General features: G+C 49.6%; 1 protein-coding gene across 2 annotated transcripts in view; it reads right to left on the bottom strand.

Annotated features, from left to right (window-relative positions):
• LOC119595112 (amyloid-beta-like protein) overlaps window positions 1-22,602 on the bottom strand; it is a 90,283-nt gene that overhangs the window by 34,424 nt on the left and 33,257 nt on the right. For both annotated transcript variants that reach the window (XM_037944265.1, XM_037944266.1), the window contains exon 2: window positions 3,789-3,968. In XM_037944265.1, the coding sequence (XP_037800193.1) occupies window positions 3,789-3,968 (180 nt within the window). The remainder of the gene's footprint in view (window positions 1-3,788; window positions 3,969-22,602) is intronic.

Raw genomic sequence — 22,602 nt, forward strand, 5'->3', positions numbered from 1 at the left:
TCCGCCTTGCTTTGACTTCCGTTTCTCTCCTTCGTTTCCTCGCACGGCCGCTAGTCAGAGGGCAAACCAGCACGACACAGATCCCAAGATAGCTTATCGTGGACTGAAAATAAACAACCCTTCCTTAGCCAACCCCCCCTCCCCCGCCCCCACCCTCAACTCCACCCCCTTACCACCACGCCCCCTCCCTCCACTCCAATTCCCACTACTCCACCTCCCACCCTTTCTCCAACCACTACAACTCCATCCCCTCTACCCCCCCCCCACTACTACAAACCCCAACCCCCGTCGACCCCCCCCCCCCCGCACCACACCTTCTGACCTCCACCCCCCGCGGTGCGCCTTCCTCTCTGTCACTCCCCGACCCACCATGACTCCCCTTGACCTCCCCCTCCCCCTCCCCCTCCACACAACGAACAACGCCTCTGAAAGCTGATATGACGCCGGAGGGCCATGCCACCTGCGACAAGTGCCATGAACTGACCGAGAGTGCCAGCGCATCCGGTAACAATTTTATGGACGTTTATGGACTGGCAGAAGTTTTCAAACCTATATAGATTTTATGAGAAAGTAAACACTTAAGTATAAATAGTTTTAAACAAATGAAAAAAAAAACAGATTCCATTTTCAGGCGTAGATTTACGATGAACGAAAGACAAAGAACGTAACAAAGAAGAAAAAAATCCAACTCTAAGCAGTACAACAAAAGCAAAGGACACACTTACGTCACGCAGCCCCGCCAACCAGCCAACAAAAAGGGCGTCACACACGAGATTAAAACAACACAAAAGCATGGGAGAGGCGTCTGCTTGCTTGCTTGCTTGCTTGCCATCTGTGCATGGACGGGACGGCCGTCTCCTATGGGCCAGGTAGGAGTCCTCCCCCCGCCCTCCTCCTGCCGCCTCTCCCGCCCTCGGGCTGTGATCTCGCCTGCCATGGAATATTCATGAGCCCGCAGTCGCTCTCGCTCTGCCTCTCCTTGCTGGCCGAACACACGGATGTAGTTACACACACGCAAAAACACAATCGTGCGAACGCGCGCACAAGCGCATAAACAAAATCGCACACGCACACGCAAACGCGCACACGCGCACACACACACACACACACGCACACGCACACGCACACCATTCATTGACTACGCAGTAAGAAAAACAAACAAACGCAATTTTTGCTCCGTTGCCCAAACTAAACCATCAAAAACAAGTGAATACGCAATCAACCCGCGGTAAACGAAGCCGACACCAACCACACTAAAAAAGGGAAACCCCTGCCATCCAATAGGGTCCGAGAATAATGCGAAGAAAAACCATAGACTGGCATCCGGTCGCGTGGCAGGAACCAGCGAGGGCGGGCCGGGGCATGGGACCTCTGACCTCCCCATCCCTCTTCCCTCCTCACCACACCCCCCGTTGTCACCCCCCCCCATTCCATCCTCTCCTCCTCCGCCTCTCTCTACTCCATTTCCTCTCCCTTTTCACCCATTCCCATCCATTTCCATCTTTCCCTCCTCCTCTTATCCTCTCTCGATCTCATCCTCTTCCTCCGCTCCACTTCCATACCCCTTCCCCACGCTTCTCCCTTTCTCCTCTCATCCACAGTCCAACCACTGCCCTCTCCTCCCACCCCACCCCACCCATCTCGTCCCCTCCCTTTCTCCTCCTCCTCCTCCCTCCTATCCCCTATCCCTTCCCTCTCCTCCGTTCCGCCCCCTCCCGCAACCCAAGCCACTCTCTGTCCTTCAGCCACGGTAATCCGAGCCCGCCGTGTCACCTGCCCATACCCCTCCCCCCGCACCGCCGACACGAACCTCGACTCTCGCGGGCCCATCCAACCCTCAGATCTATTTCGCGCGTCGAACCTTTTACCACAGGGTTTAACGTCTATGTCATTTTTCCTCATCCTCTTTCTCCTCTTCTTTCTTTTAATCTTCTCTCCTCTCATCTCTTCTCTCTCTTTCTTTCCCTTGCGTCCCTACTACTGCTCTCTACTCCTTTTCCTTCTGCCTCGTTCTATAGCCTCCATCTCTCTCTTCCCTCTCGACTTCTTACTCCACCTTGTCACTTCTCTTCTCCTACCTCTCGTCTCCTCCCTTTTCCTATCCCTTCTCTTCCTACTCCTTCCTTATCATCCTGTCCACCATCTACCAACAGTTCACAAGGGCCACTATAACCTTCCCCAAAAAGTTTTTGCGACAAAAGGTAAAGAGGAGGAGAAAGAGGAGAAGACGAAACTAAGTAAAGAGAAGAGGAAGAGGAGAAAGATAAGGAGAAAGGAGGAGAAAGGAGGGGAAAGAGGAAGATAGGGAGAAAGAAGAGCCACAAGAGAATGGAAAGAGGGGGAAGGAAGGAGGGGGGAGGGGGGGGGTGAGGAGTGGGAGTGGGAGTGCTTAGCTGTGACGGGAAGGGGGAGAAAACCTTGGAAAAGTCGCTCATCGCAAAGTTATGAAGACTTACGTAGACAAAACCCGCTCGCTTGATGCAGCTCTGCCTTTTTAATTTTGCTTTGTGATTGCGTTGCCTGCTGATGATGATCTTCCACCCCCTCCCCTCTCCTCTCCTCTCCTCTCTCTATCACCACATCCACTGCCCCACGTGGAAAACAACGCCAGTGCCTTGTCCCTTATTATTTTTCGCTAAGAAATCTTTCCCCGCACTACCAATCGTGAGCACCATCTTCACCATCGTCATCTTGACCATCTTCACTATCCTCACCATCGTCATCTTGACCATCTTCACTATCCTCACCATCGTCATCAGCACCATTTCGAAGCGCTCAGCCAGTCGCGACTCCGCATGTCCACGGAAATAAGAGTGAACTTCCGCCGCTGGGGACTTTGTCGCACCCCCCTCCCTTTCATCCCTCCCCGCTTCGCGTCTTCCCCAATGTCGGCTTTATCTTTTCCTCTCTCTCCTCCTCCCCTGTTCCCCTTCTCCCATTCCCTCTCAACTACTACTACCTCCTCCTCCTCCTCCTTTCACATCATCTTTTACTTCTTTCTCCCTCCTCATTTTCTCCAGAACCACCTCTTCCTCCACTCTCTTGTACTGTTCTATTATCCTGTTCTTCCCCTTCCTCCTCATCACATTCTCCTTCATCCTTTTTTTTATCCTACATTTTTTTCTTCTCCTTCTCCTCCTCCTCCTCCATCCTTTTTTTCTTCTTCTCCTCCTCCTTCTCCTCTATCCTTTTCTTCTTCTTCTTCTCCTTCTCCTCCACCCTTTTCTTCTTATTCTCCTCCTCCAACCTACCCGCGCCCGACTCCTCATCCGAAACGTCAGAGGCAAGAAACGGAACGCACAAAATCAGCTGTCGCCACTGCAATCTCCACCAAAAGCAATTACCAAAATAAAAAGAAACACGTTGCATGTAACCCAGATAATGGTGGGGGGGGGGGGGGGGGTGATGAGTAGATAGATAAGATAGATCGTGATAAATAGAATGATATATATTGACAGATATACAGAGAAAGTGGGAGAATGATGAGAAGAGATTGAGAAAGAACTAAAAACCCGAACACGCCCATCTAATGCCCATAACGCCCACTCCTACCAAAGGGCATCTCCATCCCCAACAGCCCGCATACAAAATACCCCCCCCCCCTAAAAATGACCCTTTTCCTACTCGCTTGCAACCCCCTTCTTACCCCTCCCCCTTTCTTCCCTTGCATGTGACCCTCTACCGATCTCTCGCTTCTTACTCACCTGCTTGAACCCCCCTCCCGCCCCCACCCCCTACTTTTTCCTCATTGCATGCAACCCCTAATAAAGCCTCAACTTCTTACTCACCTGCTTGCAATAGCGCAGGATGTCCACCTTGTCCTTGAGGCAAGTGACCTTCGAGTTGGCGTCCGTGAGCCACCGCCCGGTCTCCGTCATGTACTGCGCGTAGTACTGGCTTCGGCCGGCGCACACCATCGCCACCTGCGGCTCGAACCGCGGCGCCGCCTCGCCCGCCGTCACGCCGCTCTGGGGACAGAAACGAAAGAGTCAAAACGGGGGGTAATGAGGACTTCAGAAGTGCTAAAATAATCATTATGATGATAATAATAATAATAATAAAATAATAATAATAATAATGATAAAAACAAAATAATAATAACCGATCATTATGATAATGATAAAAACAACAATGATGCTAATGATGACAATAATAACTGATAACAACAATAATACCAATACTACTACTACTAACAACAGTAAAAACAACACAAATAAAAATCATACATAATAACAACACCAATAGTAAAAATAACCATCACAGGCAATGCCCAGGCTCAGGCGGGGGCAGAGAATGCAGGAGAACACCCGAGGACAAACAAAATCGTCGCTCGAGCTTGAAAATCACTGAAAGGAGAAGGGGGGGGGTGATAACAGGCTCAAGGGGGGGTGGAGAAAGGAGGAGGAGGGAGGAGGAGGGAGGAAGAAGCGGAGGAAGGAGGTAAGAGAGAGGAGGAAGAGTAGAAGGTTGATGTAGGAGGTAAGAGGGAGGAGGAAGAGGAAAAGCAGGTAGGAAGGTGGGGGAGGGGCAGAAGGATTGAGGATGAGGATGTTCGAATAAATAGATGGGCGTGTAACATGATGATAATGGCGATAAAATAAAAAGGCCATAATGGTGCTGGAAAAAGATCGGAAATCATCAAAATCGGATTAAGATAACGATGACAATAGTATTGATGAAGGCATATAATCAATAATAAAAATATACTCCATGCAACGACGCTCTAGCTTACGCAGCACACAACATCTCAATAATAAAAAATACAACAACAACAACAATACGCTGCACGGAAAGGAACTGTGGTCACAGAACAATATATGCTTATAAAAACAGAGAATAAAAACACGGGCGCGCATCCCTAAAAACAAAAACAAGAACAAAAGAAGGTTCTGGAACAAAGAGGTGACGTTTCGATCCAAGCTCAGGGGGGGGGGAGAGGAAAGGGAGGGGGAAGGGAGGAAAGGGAGGAGGAGGGAAGGGGAGAGGGAAGGAGGGAGAGGAAGGAGGGAGGAAGGGAAGAGGAAGGGGGAAAGGGAAAAGAGGATAGGGAGGAAGGGAAGAAAGGAGGAGGAGGGAAGGAAGAGGAAGAAGGGGAGAGGGAAGGAGGGGAGTAGGGAAGAGAGAGGGAAAGGAGGAGGGAGGAAGGGAAAGAAGGAAAGAGGGAGGGAGAGAAGGAGGAAAAAAAAGGGGAAGGGAGATGAGGAAAACAGGGGAAGGGAGAGGAGGAAAAAGGGGGAAAGGAGGAGAAGAAGAAAGATGGAAGGAGAAGAAAGAGAGAAGGAAGGAGGGAAGGATGGAAGGAAAGAGAGAAGGGAAAGAAGGGGAGGAAAGAGGGACAGGATGACGGGGAAGAAAAGATGGACATAGGAAAGAGACGGGGAAGATTGAGAAGAGTAGAGAGGAGAGAGAGGACAGGCGGAAGAGAAGAGAGGAAGAAGAGGAAATAGAGGTGGGAGAAGAAATCGGGGTGGAGGGAGTGGGGGAGAAAGAGGGAGCATAACAGGGAGAAGTGAGAGAAAGGGAAAGGGGGGGGAGAAGGGTAAAGAAAGGGTTTCTCCATCTTGTCTACCTCTCCTCCTCCTCCCTAGGCCTCTGTTTCTTCCTCCCTCCTCGTCCTCATGTTTTCCAACCCTGTCTCTCTATGTTCACTTCATTCCTTCACTATTTCCCCTCTGCTCCCTCATCTGTTTATCTCCCTACAGTTTACCTCTTTTCCTCTCTCCTATCACTCCCTCTCCTTTCTCATCTGTTTCTCACCCTATCTTTTACCTCTTCTCTTCACTCCCCCTACCCCTCATCCTCCCTCTCCCTCCCTCCCCCGCATCCTCGCTTTCCCCCTCCCTCTCCCTCTCCCCCCATCTTAATGAGGCCATGAAACCGATATTACGTAATGAAAGTGTAAGCGAACTTCCTTTATGCTTCCCATAAATTAATATAATTATATGCTCGCTGCTTTAATAAATAAAGAAACAAACACACAAACAAAATTCGTGGGAGAAAGGCAGGGCAAATGAGGCTATAAAAGGAAAGGAAATATCGCCCATAACAATAATAGGGATAGCAGTGAAGGCGGAAATGGTAACGACAGTAATGAGCAGTAGTGGTGATGGTATTAGTACTGAAAAGAATATCCACGGAGTAATCGTATTGATAAACAAAAATAATAACGGTAATATAAAAAAAAACTACAATAATAATTGTGGTGGTGGTAATAACAATAACAATAATATTGGTGGTAATATTAATGATGATGATAATAATGAAATAAACGATAACAAAAATGATGATAATGATACTAATACCGATGATGATGACGTTAACAATATTAATAATGACTGCACATGAAAGATCCCGCCCCACCCGCACCTTTAGTACATTAAAGGCCGCCCTTGTTCTTCTGTTACAAACACACCTTTTACATTATCGCAAAGCATAAGCCTAGAGCTCTAGATGAATAAAAAATACGTGATACATCAGCCTCGTCTAACTCACAGGTAGGGACAATTACAAGTTCGTTCCTTCGCTCGCTAACTCCCTCTTACCTATTCGTCACTCATTTCCACATATTTACTCACATTCTCACTCCTATTTCTCCGCGCGTACATTTCTACTCGCTTAGACACTTGTTTTTACTTCTGAAGTTACTCCTACCTTCCCCAATTTCCGCAAATTATGATCATTTCCCAAATCAATAACTCCCATACTAATAATAATTGCCAATACAGTGGCATACACTCAACATCCCCTCCCCTACAAACACACACACACGCACACGCACACACACAGGCCTGCCTGCCTACATACATACCCAGCATTACTAATGCACTCGTAACTCACTCAACCATACGAGACGCTCCTTTGCTCCTCCTCACTTCCTCGCCAACCCGTGACCCGAAGGGGAACCTTCCCTTTAACGAGCGACCACGCCGCCACACCTGAGCAGGTGGCTGCGGCTTACGGCACGGGGGGGGGGGGGGTAAGAAGAGGAGAGGGAGAGGGAGATGGAGAGGGAGAGGGAGAGAGAGACGGAGTAACAGTAAGAAGCAAAAGAGGGAGAAAATGAGATTGAGGGCAGAAGGGGAGGGGGAGAGGGAGAGGGAAGGAGAGAGAGAAGATAGAGGAGAGAAAGAAGATAAGGGGGGAGGGAGGGAGGCAGGACGGAGAATGAGATTAAGAAGAAAGAAAAATAAAGTAAAAAAGACAGCGAGCGAGCTAAAAAGAAATGAAAATCTGTATATCACTCTGTATGGCGCTTACGCTCTAATACTGAAATATTGCCACCTCGTCGAAATGAGCTCGGGGATGGAGTGGGGAGGGGGAGGGACTGAGGGGGGTAAAGAAGGGAAGGGTTGAGAGAGAGAGAGAGAGAGAGAGAGAGAGAGAGAGAGAGAGAGAGAGAGAGAGAGAGAGAGAGAGAGAGAGAGAGAGAGAGAGGAGTAGTAGTAGTAGTAGTAGTAGTAGTAGTAGTAGTAGTGTAGTAGTAGTAACAGTAGTAGTAGTAGTAGTAGTAGTATAGAATATAGTAGTAGTATAGTAGTAGTATAGTAGTAGTAGTAGTAGTAGTGTAGTAGTAGTAACAGTAGTAGTAGTAGTAGTATCAGTAGTAGTTCAGAAGAAAATCCCAAACGAAGACAGGAGAGGGAGTGAAAGAGGATGTGACGAAGAGACGAGAGCAGAGAGTGGGAGTGAATGGCACAGACGGAGTGGGAGTGCGAATGAGGGTAGGGCAAGGTGGACGGGGGTGGAGTGAGAGGGGGAAGGGGGAGGGGGTAGCAGAGGGCGAGAAGCGTGTTTAACGATGACGCACACATGCACAGACACGAGGACAGGTAGCGGGAGAGGGAAGGAGGGGGAGGGAGAGGATTAAAGCCCAGGGACCAGTGGATAGAGAACGGGAGGAGGGGGAAGAGGGAATAAGTGTGTAAGAATGGAAGGGATGGAAGAGATAAAAAGAGAGGGAAAGGGCGAGAGGCTACCGGATGCAAACAGGTACTCGGGTGAAACCGAAACCAGAGAATTAGACACAGAAAAGAAAAAAGAAAAAAGAAAAGAAAGAGAGAGCTTATTAGCAAGGATCATATACAATAAAAAGGGAGATTCGCCACGGATCGTGTATCCGCCCTTGAAAAGACGGACGAGACCTGGACGAAACAAAAAGAATACAGACGACTTGTTTCGACTCGAGTTCACACAGAAATAGACGAAAGAGGATGGATGGAGAGAGGGATGACGAGGAAAAGGAAAAAGAGGAAGAAGAGGGCAGACGAGAGAGAACTGGGAGAGGGCAGAAAGGAAGAGAAGAGGAAGAGGAGATAAAACGAAAGGTGGAAGAAGAAAACAGAGTAGAGAACGGGAGACCACTTGGAAAGAAGAAACAAACACAACCCCCTAACCTTTCTTCCGATCCGCTAACATCACCTTCGCTTTCCTCCTGTCCCGCCCGCCTGGCTCACCCAAACCAAATTAAGGTGCACACATACGGAGCACATCCACACCCACCCACACCCACACGCAACCAGAAAACCCGCCCACAACCCGCCCACCCATGCATCACCCCCCCCCCCCAATCACCCAATGCCACTGACTCACCCACCTACTCGGCCACCAACCCAACCCACCCACTCACCCACCTGCATCCACCTGGAGCAAAGACCACCCTAAATCACCTGCGGACCCAACCCACCCCACCCACTCCTACCTTCTCGAACACACTAGCTCATCCACCCACCAGACCCACTCTACGTTCTCGAACCCACCCGCTCATCCACCTACTTACTCACCCCCCTCCCTCCACTACCTTCTCGAACCCACCCACCTACCCTCCCACCCACCCGCGCCCACCGAGCACCCACCCTGCGCCGTGACACATGAACCAGGTGTTCCGGAATTTCCTGTCGACGGCGACCACAACTCGGCTCTCGTCCTCGGCTTTGCTATCGCCTTCGTCCTCGCCTCCACGCCGGGGGGGGGGGGGGGGAGAGAAAGAGAGAGAGAGAGACGGATACCGATTCCGTACGTACAGCCGACGACGGATACCGATTCGCTGGATAAAGCCGACAGAGGGCGTCGGGATAAGGTGTGGTTTGGACAGGGTGTCCGTGCATGTATGCGTGTGTATGTGTGTGTGTGTGTGTGTGTGTGTGTGTGTGTGTGTGTGTGTGTGTGTGTGTGTGTGTGTGTGTGTGTGTGTGTGTGTGTGTGTGTGTGTGTGTGTATGTGTGTGTGTGTACGTGTGTGTAAGGAAGTAAATTATTATATAAACAGAGAGATGAACAGATTACACACACTTGCATAAACCCAATAGTAAGTTCGTCATCAAGATTCGGGAAGTTAAAAGCGAAAACTTATTCGAAGACTTAAAAAAAGAGAAAAAAAATCACATTCTTTCAACTAAAATAAAAGCTAAAACAAGCACGAAATCGAAAGCGAAGCGGGGAAATAAATATCAAGGCGAAAGGGAGAGAGAAAAAATTGCAGGTGTTTACTTAATGCATCTCTTCGACATTTCATTAGAACGCTTACAGGAATCTGATGGACGGAAGTGGGAGAGAGGACGGAAGGGAATGCGGGTGAGAAGAGAGGGAGAGAGAACAGCGAGAAGGAGAGAGGAACGAAGAGAGAGAGAGAGAGAGAGAGAGAGAGAGAGAGAGAGAGAGAGAGAGAGAGAGAGAGAGAGAGAGAGAGAGAGAGAGAGAGAGAGAGGAATGTCAGACAAGGAACCAGACAAAACGCGAGGAGAGAAAGCCAACGAAACACTCGGGCTTTAAAATGTCACCTTAACCCCCCCCCCCCTCTCTTTCTCTCCTACTTCCTAATCTCTCTATTATCACTCGACCTCCATCCCTCTTCCTCTACCTCTCTCCTCATACCCGTTTTTTCTCTTTCTCCGCTTGCTGATAATCGCGTTATCTTTATCCGTCCTTCCCTTTCACTCTTTTTTCTTGCTTATCCCGATTCTCAGCATCCTACTCTCTCCCTTTTCTGTCTCACCGTCCTTCCCTCTTCCTTCGGTTTTCTCTGCCCCCCCCCCCCTCCTATGCCGTTCAGCAAAGGATGACAGGAAAAGAGAAGAGAACACCAACAGAGGAAAGAGAAAGAGGAGGAAGCGAAGGTTTGATTTGATTTGATACATTTATTACGTCCAGTGAACGACGAACAATTTCACAGAGAAGTACAAAAGGTGCACGGCCGTGTCTCGCGAGGCTCGTTGTCAACTACATATGCACACACATTTACGTGAAGGGAAAGTAAAAAAAGTAGAAAGTAAAGAGGGGAAAAAGGAAAAGCGAAGACAAAAGAGAACGAGTGAAAGACAAAAAGGACACAGAAATAATAAAGTCTGAGCCGCGCTCCCGCCAGGCGGCGAGGATGACGTGAAGGCGGCGAGAGGAAGAGAAAAATCTCTTGAGGCGCGATTCCGTTTTCTTGACGACAGCGCGACGCCTCCATTAAGGTCACGGAGATGAAAAAGGTGAGACAGAGAGAGAGAGAGAGAGAGAGAGAGAGAGAGAGAGAGAGAGAGAGAGAGAGAGAGAGAGAGAGAGAGAGAGAGAGAGAGAGAGAGAGAGAGAGAGACCTAACATATTCGCATCGTTATCAGAATTTTATCAGGAACAGCTGCACTACCTTATCAGCCCTAATCCTTATCATCACGGAACTCAACGAAATTACCCCCCCCCCAGCCCCTCCTGCACAACACCCTTTCTCCCCCACGCGTCCCCCCCCCCCAATCCACCCAATACCAATTCTCCAATCCCTGTCAACCAGTCAGCTCGGATCCCCAATCCCAGTCAAGCAGTCATACCCGCATCCCCAGTCCCCGTCACAACAGTCAAAAGCGGGTCTCATCCCTGTCAACAGTCAGCTCGGATCCCAATCCAGTCAAGCAGTCATACCGCATCCCAGTCCCGTCACAACCATCAAAAGCGGGTCCGAATCCGTCAACCAGTCAGCTCGGATCCCCAATCCCAGTCAAGCAGTCATACCGCATCCCAGTCCCGTCACAACCAGTCAAAAGCGGGTCTCCAATCCTGTAACCCAGTCAGCTCGGATCCCACCAATCCCAGTCAAGCAGTCATACCCGCATCCCCAGTCCCCGTCACAACCAGTCAAAAGCGGGTCTCCAATCCCTGTCAACCAGTCAGCTCGGATCCCCAATCCCAGTCAAGCAGTCATACCCGCATCCCCAGTCCCCGTCACAACCAGTCAAAAGCGGGTCTCCAATCCCTGTCAACCAGTCAGCTCGGATCCCCAATCCCCAACCCTGCAGCGCGACATTCCACGGGTCGCTAATCCTAACCCTGCAGATCCCACAGGGGCTCAAGCTGGGGCGGAGGTGGGGGTAGTGGGGGGGGAGGTTGTGGGGGTTGGAGAAGAGAAAGAGAGAGAGGGGGGATAGAGAGAGAGGAGGAGAGAAAAAGAGGAGAAAGAGGGGGGTGGGGGTGGGGGGGTTGAGAAGAGGGGCGTGTCAGGGGAGAAAGTGTGGAGGGGAGGCGAGGGGAGGAGAGGCGAGGGGAGGCAGGGGAGAGGAGAGAGACTGGGAAGAAATGGGAGGGGAGGGAGCAGGCTGGGAGGGGGGAGAGGGAGGGGAGGAGGAGGAGGAAGTGGGGAAATGAGGCTGGAGAAGGGGAGGAGAAGGCGGGGAGAGGGAAGGGAAGAAAGGGCGAGGCTTAGGAAGGGGGGGGGGGCGAGGCAACGGAGGGGGAGAAATATGGAGGGGGGGGGGGTTGGAGGCAGCGACGTGACCCGCACTCTCTCTCCGTTTGGTTCTTCTCTGCAGCCGTTCCTTCCTCCCTCTCTCTCCCCCCCTCCCCCCCTCCCTCCCTTTCCTTCGTTCATTCATTCATTTTGAAGTCGTCTTCCCTTATCCTTATTATTCTTTTTTATTCTAATTTCATCCATATTCAATGCTCTTCCCAGCCTCTCGAACTCTCCTCTGCTCCCTCGCTATGCCGATTTTTCTCTTCCTAATTATCCCTCTCTTCCTCCTCCCTTATTACCTACCTTTACCAATTCATGTATTTCCCTCATTATCCTTCCTTTATCCACCCCATTATTTCCATTATTATTCGCTTTTTACCCTCCCCTTGCTATTTCTCGTTATCCACCTCCCGTCTCTACCTCCCCTTTCGTTAAAATCTACCTTGATTTCCTTTCTAAAAAAAAAAAAAAAAAAAAGGCAATCATCATTGTCGCCTGTACCTCTTCCTCTTTATCCGTCTCTTCCCACTTCTCTCCTATTTCTTCTTGTTTCCTCATCTCCGGTTTCCGTTATAAAATGCTAAACAAGGCAAGGGTTCAAATGAGAGGAGGAAATGAGGGGAGGAAAGAGGGAAGAGGGGAAAGAGGAAAAGTTAACAGGTGTGAAAGACGAGCGCGTGGATAAGTGTGGGGGAAGGTAATAAGGAAGGTGGAGGGGAGGACGAAGTGAGGAATGAGAGGAAAGACAGAGGAGGAGAAAGGACAAGGAGGAGAGGGAGGAAGAGGAGGAAGAAGAGGAAGAAGAGGAGGAGGAAGAGGAAAAGGAAGTGTGGAATAGGAGGAAGAGGAGGGGGAGGAGAAAGGAGTGAGGAATGAAGTAGGTAGGAGGAAGAGAACAGAAATGAGGAAGCGTAGAATGCATGGAAATGGGAAAACGAAGGAGGAGGAGGAGGAGGAGGGGCCAGACAGAGAAGAAAGATTGAGAGAGAAAAAGATCAGTGAAGAAATGAAGTATGAGACGGACCGAGCAATTATTCAGACTGCAGAGTCTGAGAACAACGCTCGAACCATGATGAAAGACCTCGCATGAAAAAGAAACACATAAAAGACAACAAAAAAGACTAAAGGAGAAAAGGAGTACGCCGCGAATATAAAAAAGGTCCAATATCCGGTTTCCACACATTTTCCACTTACAATTTCAATTAATTCTATCGACATCATTACTATCTCCACTCTACCCAATATCTCCACCACCTTCATTCGAGACATGCGAGCCGTCCCCACCTTTCCTTATTTCCATTCCACATCCGCCCCTCCCTCTCGCTTCCTTCGTCTCCTCCTCCCCTTTTCCCTCTACCCTTCCCCTTCCCCCCATCGCTGTCAAGGACTCAATCTCCTGGCTGTACATTTCAATATCCTATATCGGGTCCCGCGGCAGTGTGGGTTCCCAGCTGAGGAGAGTAGGTGGGAGAGTGGGGGGTACGGGAGGGGAAGGGGAGGGGAGGGGGGAAGGGTGAAGAGGAGGGGGAGGGGAGGGAGGGGAGGGGATGGGAGGAGAAAGAGGGAAGAAGGGGAGGGAGGAAGGAGAAAAGGGGGAAAAAGAGGTGAGAGGAGGAGGAGGAGCAGTGGGGAGGAGGAAGGGGAAGAGGAGAACAGAGATGAGCAAGCGGTTACTGTGAGAATGGAAAGGGGGGGAAGGGAGGGGAGAGGAGGGAAGAAGGGAAAGAGGGAGGAGGAGGAGGGAGGGAGGGAGGGAAGGGAGGGAGGGAAAGAGGATGAGAGAGAGAGAGAGGGAGAGGGGAGAGAGGAGGAGGGAGAGAGAGAGGAGAGAGAGAGAGGAGAGAGAGAGAGAGAGAGAGAGAGAGAGAGAGTGCTCCATCACGGCACTCGCATCATCATCTCCCCCCCTCCCTCCCCTCTCCCCAATCCAGCTACCACCACCTTCCCTCCTTCTCTTCCTTCATGCAACCTATAACCCAATTTCCGAAGGCTGGAGCATGGCACTGCACTGAGAAGACAGGCAGATGGCTGTCACTCGCCGGCGGTAACCAGATGGAAAGATGGGGAGAGCGGAGTAGGGGGAGGGGCGGAGGCGAAAGAACGGCGAGAGGAAAAGAGAATAGAGGGAGAGAAGGAAATGGAGGAGAGAGGAAGAGGATGGGGAGAGGGATGGCAGACGGAGATGGCTGGAGACGGGGGGAGGAGGAGAGGGGAGGGGGGGGGCGAGGTTCAAATCCAAATGCATACAGACGACGCATACATAATCACGCGGGTCTCCATTCACATACACCCCAAAGGACTCAGCATTTAATAGCCTTTTTTTCGATCTCTATCTCGGCCTGCCTCTCTCCCTCCTCCTTTCCCGCCCATGAGGCCTTTGGTGCCACGAGGCCGCGCAGCCCACGCCGGACGCAGACGAGCCTTGATCACGAAATCGTCGCTTCTTTCTACCCCCGAATACGGTGCCACTCGACAGCATTATGCGCGGCAAAAAATAATAATGAAAATATAGGAAAAAAAAGAAAAAAATAGAAAATGTTCAGAAAAAATTGAGAAAAAACGGTAGAGGAAAAAAATAAACGCTTCTTTTCGACCAAAATGCTAATTAACGCCGCGGATTTGGACGAAGCTTTGGTTATATTAGCTGTGTTCTTTTTGCTCTCTTTTTATTCTCTCTCTCTCTCTTCACCATTTCCGGGCAGAATGCAGAAGCACGCGACCTCGAATGATTACTTTTTGCAACTGTCTCCCCCGTAAAGAAATACGAAAGAAAAGAAAAGGATTAAAGGACACAGATAAAAGGAAAGAAAAAGGAAAGAAAGGCAAAGGGAAAGGTGGACAGATGAGCATCACTGCAAGATAAGTTTAACATCAACAAATACATAAATCTAACTGGAAAAGCTGCAAAATAACGACAATTCAACTCCTATCGCAAATACGGCTGCTTGACGACGACGGTGATGACGATGACGGCGACGGTGATGACGGATGACGATGACGGCGACGGTGATGACGATGACGGCGACGGTGATGACGATGACGGCGACGGTGATGACGATGACGGCGATGGTGATGATGACGATGATGGTGGTGACGATGATGGCAGTGGTGACGACGACGACGACGACGACGGTGAGGGTGGCACTGGTGATGGCATCAGTGGCAACGATGACGAGGAAAACCACGATCGAGAGCCGCGCCAGCTAAAGGATTAATCAAATGTGCAAATTCATACACAAACACTCCGGCTTCCATCCCCCCCCCCCCAGCCTTCCTCTTGTAATATCCATACATCCCCCACCCTTAGCCATCAAATAACGCTTTGTCTGTCCCTCCCTCCCTCCCTCCCTCCCGCCACAGAAAATCGCCCACCAGAACAAACCCATCTCCCCCCCCCCCCCGCCAACTCTCCCTCCCTTTCCCTGTACAAAAGGCGACTTTCGAGGGAAAACGCGAGCGAAAGGGAGAAGAACAGGGAGCGATAAGTAGGAGAGCGAAGGAAAAAAAAAAGGGGGGGGGGACGAGGAGAAAGAAGAGAAAGAAGGGATGAAAAATGAAGGAGAGGGACAAGGAGATCGGAAGGAGGAGGAGGAGGAGGAGACAAGGGGGAGGGGTGGGGGCGCTGCTCTCCCTTCTGCAGCCTCGCTCCTCCGTTCACCCCAAGGTTATGAGGCAAACCAGATTACCATTACGGATGCAAATTATATCTACATGTGTCTCCATCTCGCAGCTCTTCCATTTATCTCCTTTTCCTCGTCCTCCTCTCCTCTCCTCATCTCTCTCTCATTCATCCCTTCTATCCATTCACCGTCGCCGTCGTCGTTGTCCTCCTCCTCCTCCTCCTCATCCCTTCCCTTCCCTTCCCTTCCCTTCCCTTCCCTTCCCTCCCCTCCCCTCGTGCCTCATATCTCCTCGCAAAAAGCCTGCCTTCCAGATGTCAACATTGCCCCCTTCCCTCCCTCCCTTCCCCCCTCTCCCAAGAGATAACTCTGCAACATCGAGCAACAGGTTATTGAGGTGTACATGAATCAACCCAGATCATTCGGGATTACTTAAGTGGCAGCTGTGCAACCGCCCTCCTCTCTCTGCCTCCTCCCCCTCCTCCTCCTTCGGATCGCTCTTCTATTCCTCCTTCGTCCTCCTTGCCTCCTCTTCTTCACTCATCCTCCTCATCTCCTCTGACCTCTCGTTGTGCATCAACTAGTTTCTTCTTCTTCTTCTCCTTTATCCAACCTTCCTTCCTCTTGTCCCTTCATTCTTCACAATTAAATTCTCACTTTCCCCTCTACCTCATCGCCATCCTTCTCATTATCCTCCTCCTCTTAATTATCACTCTCTCTCCCCTTTCCTCAAACGGAAAGAATAAAACAAGGAAAAGTAAAAAGTAGACAACAATAAATAAAATAAAAATTAGAACCAAGGGAAGGGAAAGGGGGGAAACGCAGAGCAAAAAAGACTCGATTTTATACAAAGTGCAATGTTACTTTTTCCTTCCTGTATCTTTGCTAGTAAAATACTGAAAATATTCATAGACATTTTCATAAAAGGGGGTGGGGGAGGGAGACAGTGGGGGGAGAAGGAAAGTAAAAAAAATAAAATGGGGGGAGGGCACAAGAGAAGAAAAATGAGGAAAGCGAGGAGGAGGAGCAAGATAATAGAGGAACGGGAAACGGAGAATTAATATATGACAGGATGCTTTAAGGAAAGAGAACAAAAATGTGGCAAAATAAGCGGGCTAACAATTAAGGAAGAACTAAATGAAGGAAGAATAAAGGATATAAAAAGGAGAGGCAGGAGGATCAACAGACACCGAGGAAAACACAAAGTCATGGGAAAAAGAACGAAGTAAGGAAGAGAGAGAGAGAGAGAGGGAGAGGATGAGGGAGAAGGAGCAGGGAGAGGGAAAGGGGGTATCGACCACTCTGCACCATTCTACACTGACTCAGACCCCCCCCCCCCCGAGACAGTCAAGCACACGCCCTCGGCACAGAGCGGAGAGGGCGATGGCGCCGTCCCGAGGAGCAGGGGCGCTATGGGCGTTACCATAGCAACGAGAACCTAGAGAAGAAAAAAAAAACACACCACATGATTGCAAAAACAAAGAACCAAAAACAAATGAATAGATAATTAGATAGATAGTCATAACAAACCTTATCTTCATCTCAAGGAATGAGAGAGAAGATTGTGGAAGCAAATCAAAGACAAATATCGGTCTGTTGTTTACACCGTGCCTGTAACAAGGCGTTTCGCGAATAACAAATCGTGATGACGCTTGGCTGATGCTGTTGATGACGATGATCATTAAAATCATAAAAAACGACAGCAACAGCAACATAATTAAAATAATAAAATAATTACAACAATAATAATAATAATATAAAAGTCAATAGTTATGATAAAAAAGGAAGAGACAATGCAGGGAGGGGGGGGGGGGGGGCAAAAATACAAGACCTAAAAAGAACTAACGAAACGGAATGACATGCACTGGGAAAGCCGAAGCAACCAAAAGACAACCGGGAAGAAGGCAAGACACGATAAAGAGAATCCGAGAGAAGGGGGGATCAGGCCAAGGGGAAAAGGGAAGAGCAAACGGCACTCGGCAGGACAGACAGACAACAAGCGGCAGCGATAACCACGCCAGAAGGAATGACGTCACCGTGGTCGAAGGGGGAGAGACAAGTGTAACGCACATGTTGACCTCCTCTGTCTGTCTGTCTGTCTGTCTGTCTGTCGGTTTGCCTTTTTTATGCTTCCTTGCACATTACTATAGTCTCCATATTTATGTATTCGACTGAGTGTGCGCGCGCGTAACTGTGCGTGAGTGTAAGTTCTCAAGTCCCGGGCCTCAGCATATTTCCATATTCATCTTCAAGTATACATAGGCATTTGTATGTGTCAGCACATCTGCCTTACATTCCCCCCAAACACACTAGGAATGCGTTCGTGGAACACCAGGCATCGACCACGCTCCGGCCCGGGGACAAAAGGAAACCGAAAGCATGCAACTAGAAGAGCTAAAATCATGCACAACGTGACAAAAAAAAAAAAAAAAAAAAAAAGCGTGCCAAACAAGATTTAAAACCATAGCCAAACAATAAAGAAAACAGCGAAAACCAGACCAGTAGATCAAAGAGCTAAACAACAACAACGAAGAAAACGAACAATCCAAGCCATAACTAAAACCACTTAGAACAACAAAACCCAACCAAATGAATGCCTGGCTGCGAGTCGACGTCAGTGCACCTCGCTCATACGGGGGCAGTACATTCACGTTTAAACTTTGAAACAAAAACACATTTACATATTCACAACCCCCCCCCCCCTCTCTCTCTCTCTCTCTCTCTCTCTCTCTCTCTCTCTCTCTCTCTCTCTCTCTCTCTCTCTCTCTCTCTCTCTCCAACATTAGCACATACATACATACATACATACATAAACACACACGCACACAGAGCGAGAAAAACGTTAACCTAATCCTCATACTTGATGCCTCGGCACATTCAGCCTGCTTACTCACTCCTACTCGTTGCTTGACTGTCCACATAACCACACACTGACACACACACTCCCTCCTCTCTCTCTCTCTCTTCTTTCTTTCTTTTTCTCTCTCTCTTTATGTCCATCTATCTACATTTCTCTATGCTCTCCTCCTACTCTTCCCCCCCCCTCTCCCTCTCTGAATGTCATAAAGAGAAAAGAGTGGGGAGGAAGGAGGGATGAAAGGGAGAAATGGAAAGGAAAGGATGGGAAGGGAAAGGAAAGGAGGGAGAGAGAGCGAAAGGGAGAAACGCAGAAAGAAAGAACGAAAGAAAGAAAGAGATGGAGACAGAGGGACTATTAGGCTGCCGCGAGCCTGCCTCCCTCTCCTCTCGCAAGACTCACGAATAATTAGGTGAACCGATAATCGGAGTGGATGGAGAAACGGGGAATTAGAGAGAATCAGAGAGGAAAGCAGAAAGGGAGAGGGGAGAGAAAAAGGGGTAAAGTTAGATAATTAGGAAGTCGGAAGTTAGAAAGCTAAATATATTATATATATATATATATATATATATATATATATATATATATATATATATATAGAGAGAGAGAGAGAGAGAGAGAGAGAGAGAGGGAGAGGGAGAGAGGGAGAGGGAGAGGGAGAGGGAGGGAGGGAGAGAGAGAGAGAGAGAGAGAGAGAGAGAGAGAGAGAGAGAGAGAGAGAGAGAGAGAGAGAGAGAGAGAGAGAGAGAGAGAGAGAGAGAGAGAGAGAGACCAAAAGAAAACCACAGGCGCACAGGCCCGAGCGAGAAAGGGAGAGAGCCACCGAAAGAGGACGACCCAGCGCACGAATAAAGTGACCAGCGGCCCACGAGCGGCTGCCTCGACGGGGCTTGTTAACTGCCAGCTCTCATTAGGGCAGCCTCCCACGTTTCAAGCAGGCGCCCTCCGAGGATAACAATCTGCTTCATTAAGCGGGGGTCAAGTGTCCCGTCTCCAAAATGCCCGAGAGAAGAAGAAAGGGGAGGGAAAAAAAGAAAAAAGAAGAAGACGACCCGGAATTAAAGAGTGCGCTTAAAAATATCGCCGTAAAAAGGTAGGTCAAACAAAAATGGTGACGTCAGTGGCAAGTAATAATGACACCGATAGTAACAGTGACGAAAAATGAAACGTCTCGCTTTCAGATCGCTATTCTGATGTCAGTCCGTTCGGTTCAGTTCGAAGGCAAAACGTAACATGACTAATAAGAAATTAATAAATTAAATAAATCGCGCAGATTGCCTTGTCACAAACCTCCTCCCCTCACCCCTCTCTCTCTCCCTCATTCAAAAGCAAATTCAAAAATAAAAAACTCCAAAACTATAACACACAAAAAACAAAACAAATAAAAACAACGACATTCCCAACAAAAACAGCAACAGCGGAAACAAAGCAAGAAACGGAGGCACGAGCGCAGCCATCTACAAGAACACTTTCCGACAACAAACTTGTAAACACTCGAGATCAGGTAAAGTAGGAGTAAGTATGAGAAAGAAGTCAAGGAGGGAGGGGACGGGGGAGTGAGAGGGGGGGGTAAAGGGAGAAGGGTTGGGGTGCAGGTAGAGGGAGACAGGTTGGGGGAGTGAGAGGGGGAGGGGGTGGGGGTAAAAGGCGTAGGGTTGGGGAAATGAAATACAGGGAGAGGGGTGAGGGTGGAGGGACGAGGGCTAGGGGAGGGGAAACGGCTGGGGAAAAATGCTTGGGACGGGGAATGGGTCTCGGAGGCAGGGGGAGGGGGAGGAAAAAAGAGTTGAGGGGAGCGTGTCAGGGGGAGATGGACGAATAAGGGCGGACAAGTGGACGCTGAGGACGGGGAATAAATGAAAGTTAGACTGAGTGGTATGATGATGGCAGAGGGAGAGGATGGGATGGGGGAGGAGCAGTTAGGGAGAGAAAGGAAGGCAAAGGGAAAAGGAGATGGAGAGGAGGGAGAGCGGGAGAGAGGGCGGAGGGAGGAGAGGGAGGATGGGATGGGGGAGGAGCAGTTAGGGACGAAAGGAGAGGGAAAGGGAGAAGGAGAGGAGGTAGGGAGAAAGAAAGGGAAAAGGAGGTGGAGAAGGGAGGGAGGGAGGGGGAAGGAGAAGGATAGGGAGGAAGGGAGGGAGAAATATAGGCAGATAAAGAGAGAGGTGGGGACGAGGCAGAGAAAGAAACATAAAACACTGAAAAACAAAAGCCAAGAGAGAGAGAGAGAGAGAGAGAGAGAGAGAGAGAGAGAGAGAGAGAGAGAGAGAGAGAGAGAGAGAGAGAGAGAGAGAGAGAGAGAGAGAGAGAGAGAGAGAGAAATGCAAAATTCTGTCCCACCCAAATCCAAAACCCAAGCTACACCCCAAACCCCACAGTCCCCCCCCCTCTCTCTCCCTGTCCGCCCTTCCTAACACCCCCCCACCCCCACCCTTCCCGGGACGTCAATAAGAGGTAAGAGAAGTGACTGATCAATAATCGGGACCCAAGGTAGCTACGCCAGCTGAATCCGGGCGGGGGAGCGAGCGACCTCCTCCTGCAGCTAATATACTACACACACCCGCTAGGGAGGGGGATGGGAGGGGGAGATGGGGAGGGGGATGGGAGAGGAGGAGAGATGGGGAAAAGCGAGTGGGATGGGAGGGGGAGAAGAATAGGGAGTGGGAGGGGAGGGGGAGATGGGGAAACGTAAGTGGGATGAGAGGGGGAGAAGAAGAAAAGCGAGTGGGAGGGGAGGGTGGAGGAGGAGTGAAAAAATTGAAGAAAGTGCAGATAACACTGTCAGAATGAAATAATGAAAGAATAAGAGAAGGAGGGAGAGATGAAGGGAAGGCTAAGAAGGAAGCTGATATAGAAGAGGAAGTGGAGGAAGAGAAGAGACAATGAAGACCTTATACACATGACATTTGAATACAAAAGGAGTAAACAAGGCTAACGAGGCTTCAGCCGAGAGACGACGCCGACACACAATGCGATGTCCCGGCGACTCGACAGCTCGGGATCATCCTCGGCCCCGCACGCGCCCGCACTCGAATGCACTCACGCAAACGCACTCACTATGCTTACACTCTCAAACACACACGGCTTGCGTAAGTCTATACATATATAGGCATACACATGCACAAGCACAAGCAGACGCACACACACGGCATACTTACATGTGCACTTACATATCCACTGCATACACGCGTAAGCGCGCGCGCACACGCACACGCACACAACACACACACACACACACGCACACGCGCACGCACACACACACGCGCACGCACGCACGAAACAGCAACAACTAAAAGTTAATGAACATTCCATACACATACGGGGCGGAGGAAGAGAATGACAAGGGAAGGAAGGAAGGAACAGGAGAATCGCAGAGAAGGAAAGAGAACAATAGGAAGTCGACCTGGGGAACTAGGAGTAAGAAGAAAGAGGAGGAAGGAAAGAATGGGAGAGAAATGGGGAAGGGAAGGAAGAAAAGAGGAGGAATAACATGGGAGGGAAAGGAGAATAGGAAAAAAAGAGATGAAGTGGAGAGGAACGAGGAGAACGAGAAAACAAGGCAGAAAGAAACGAGATGAAAATGGAGGAGGGATGAAAGGGGGAGGAGGAGGAAGAGAGGGAGTAGGAAGGATGGAGAAGGAGAAAAGGAGGAGGAAGAGGAGGTCAGATAAGCTGCGCGCGCAGATCCCTCACAAAATGATCAATATATTCACTCGAGTGTCCATCGGTCCTCAGCACGTCATGTTCTTTAGCTCGACTTAAAAAGCTCGGTTTAAATTTTTTTCTGCTATCCTACCAAGAGGAATAGGCTGGGGTGCGGGGAAAAGGGTAGAGACGGGGTGGGAGCCAGAGGAAAGAGGGGAAAGGGGGCGGATGACGCAGGGGAAACAGGTAGATAGGTAGGTAGGTACGTAGGTACGTAGATAAGTAGAGGGTGAGGTACAGAGAAAGTTGAAAATAATAGAAAGGGTGTGGAGGGGGGCGCGCGCGCACACGCCTGCACACACACACACACACACACACACACACACACACACACACACACACACACACACGCGCGCACACACACGCACGCGCGCTTAAAATAAGACCACTTACATACACACACGCACACAACTCGAGTACACAATGCCACGCGAGCAGAGACTGTCTCTCGCCCACTCCCCCATTTATATCCACAACTCTATCGTGTCCCCATTTTTACCTCTATGCCCGTTCCACATATTATCCAATTTCTCTCATATTACACACACATATGTGTGTGTGTGTGTGTGTGTGTGTGTGTGTGTGTGTGTGTGTGTGTGGGTGTGTGTGTGTGTGTGTGTGTGTGTGTAAATTCATAAGTACTGAAAATGAATCAATATATGCGTAAAGACAAAACGAGGAAACTCGCGATTTTCAAGAAATGGAAAGGGAGGGGGGAGA

This window comes from Penaeus monodon, chromosome 35 (assembly GCF_015228065.2).
Source record: "Penaeus monodon isolate SGIC_2016 chromosome 35, NSTDA_Pmon_1, whole genome shotgun sequence".
Lineage (NCBI taxonomy): Eukaryota > Metazoa > Arthropoda > Malacostraca > Decapoda > Penaeidae > Penaeus > Penaeus monodon.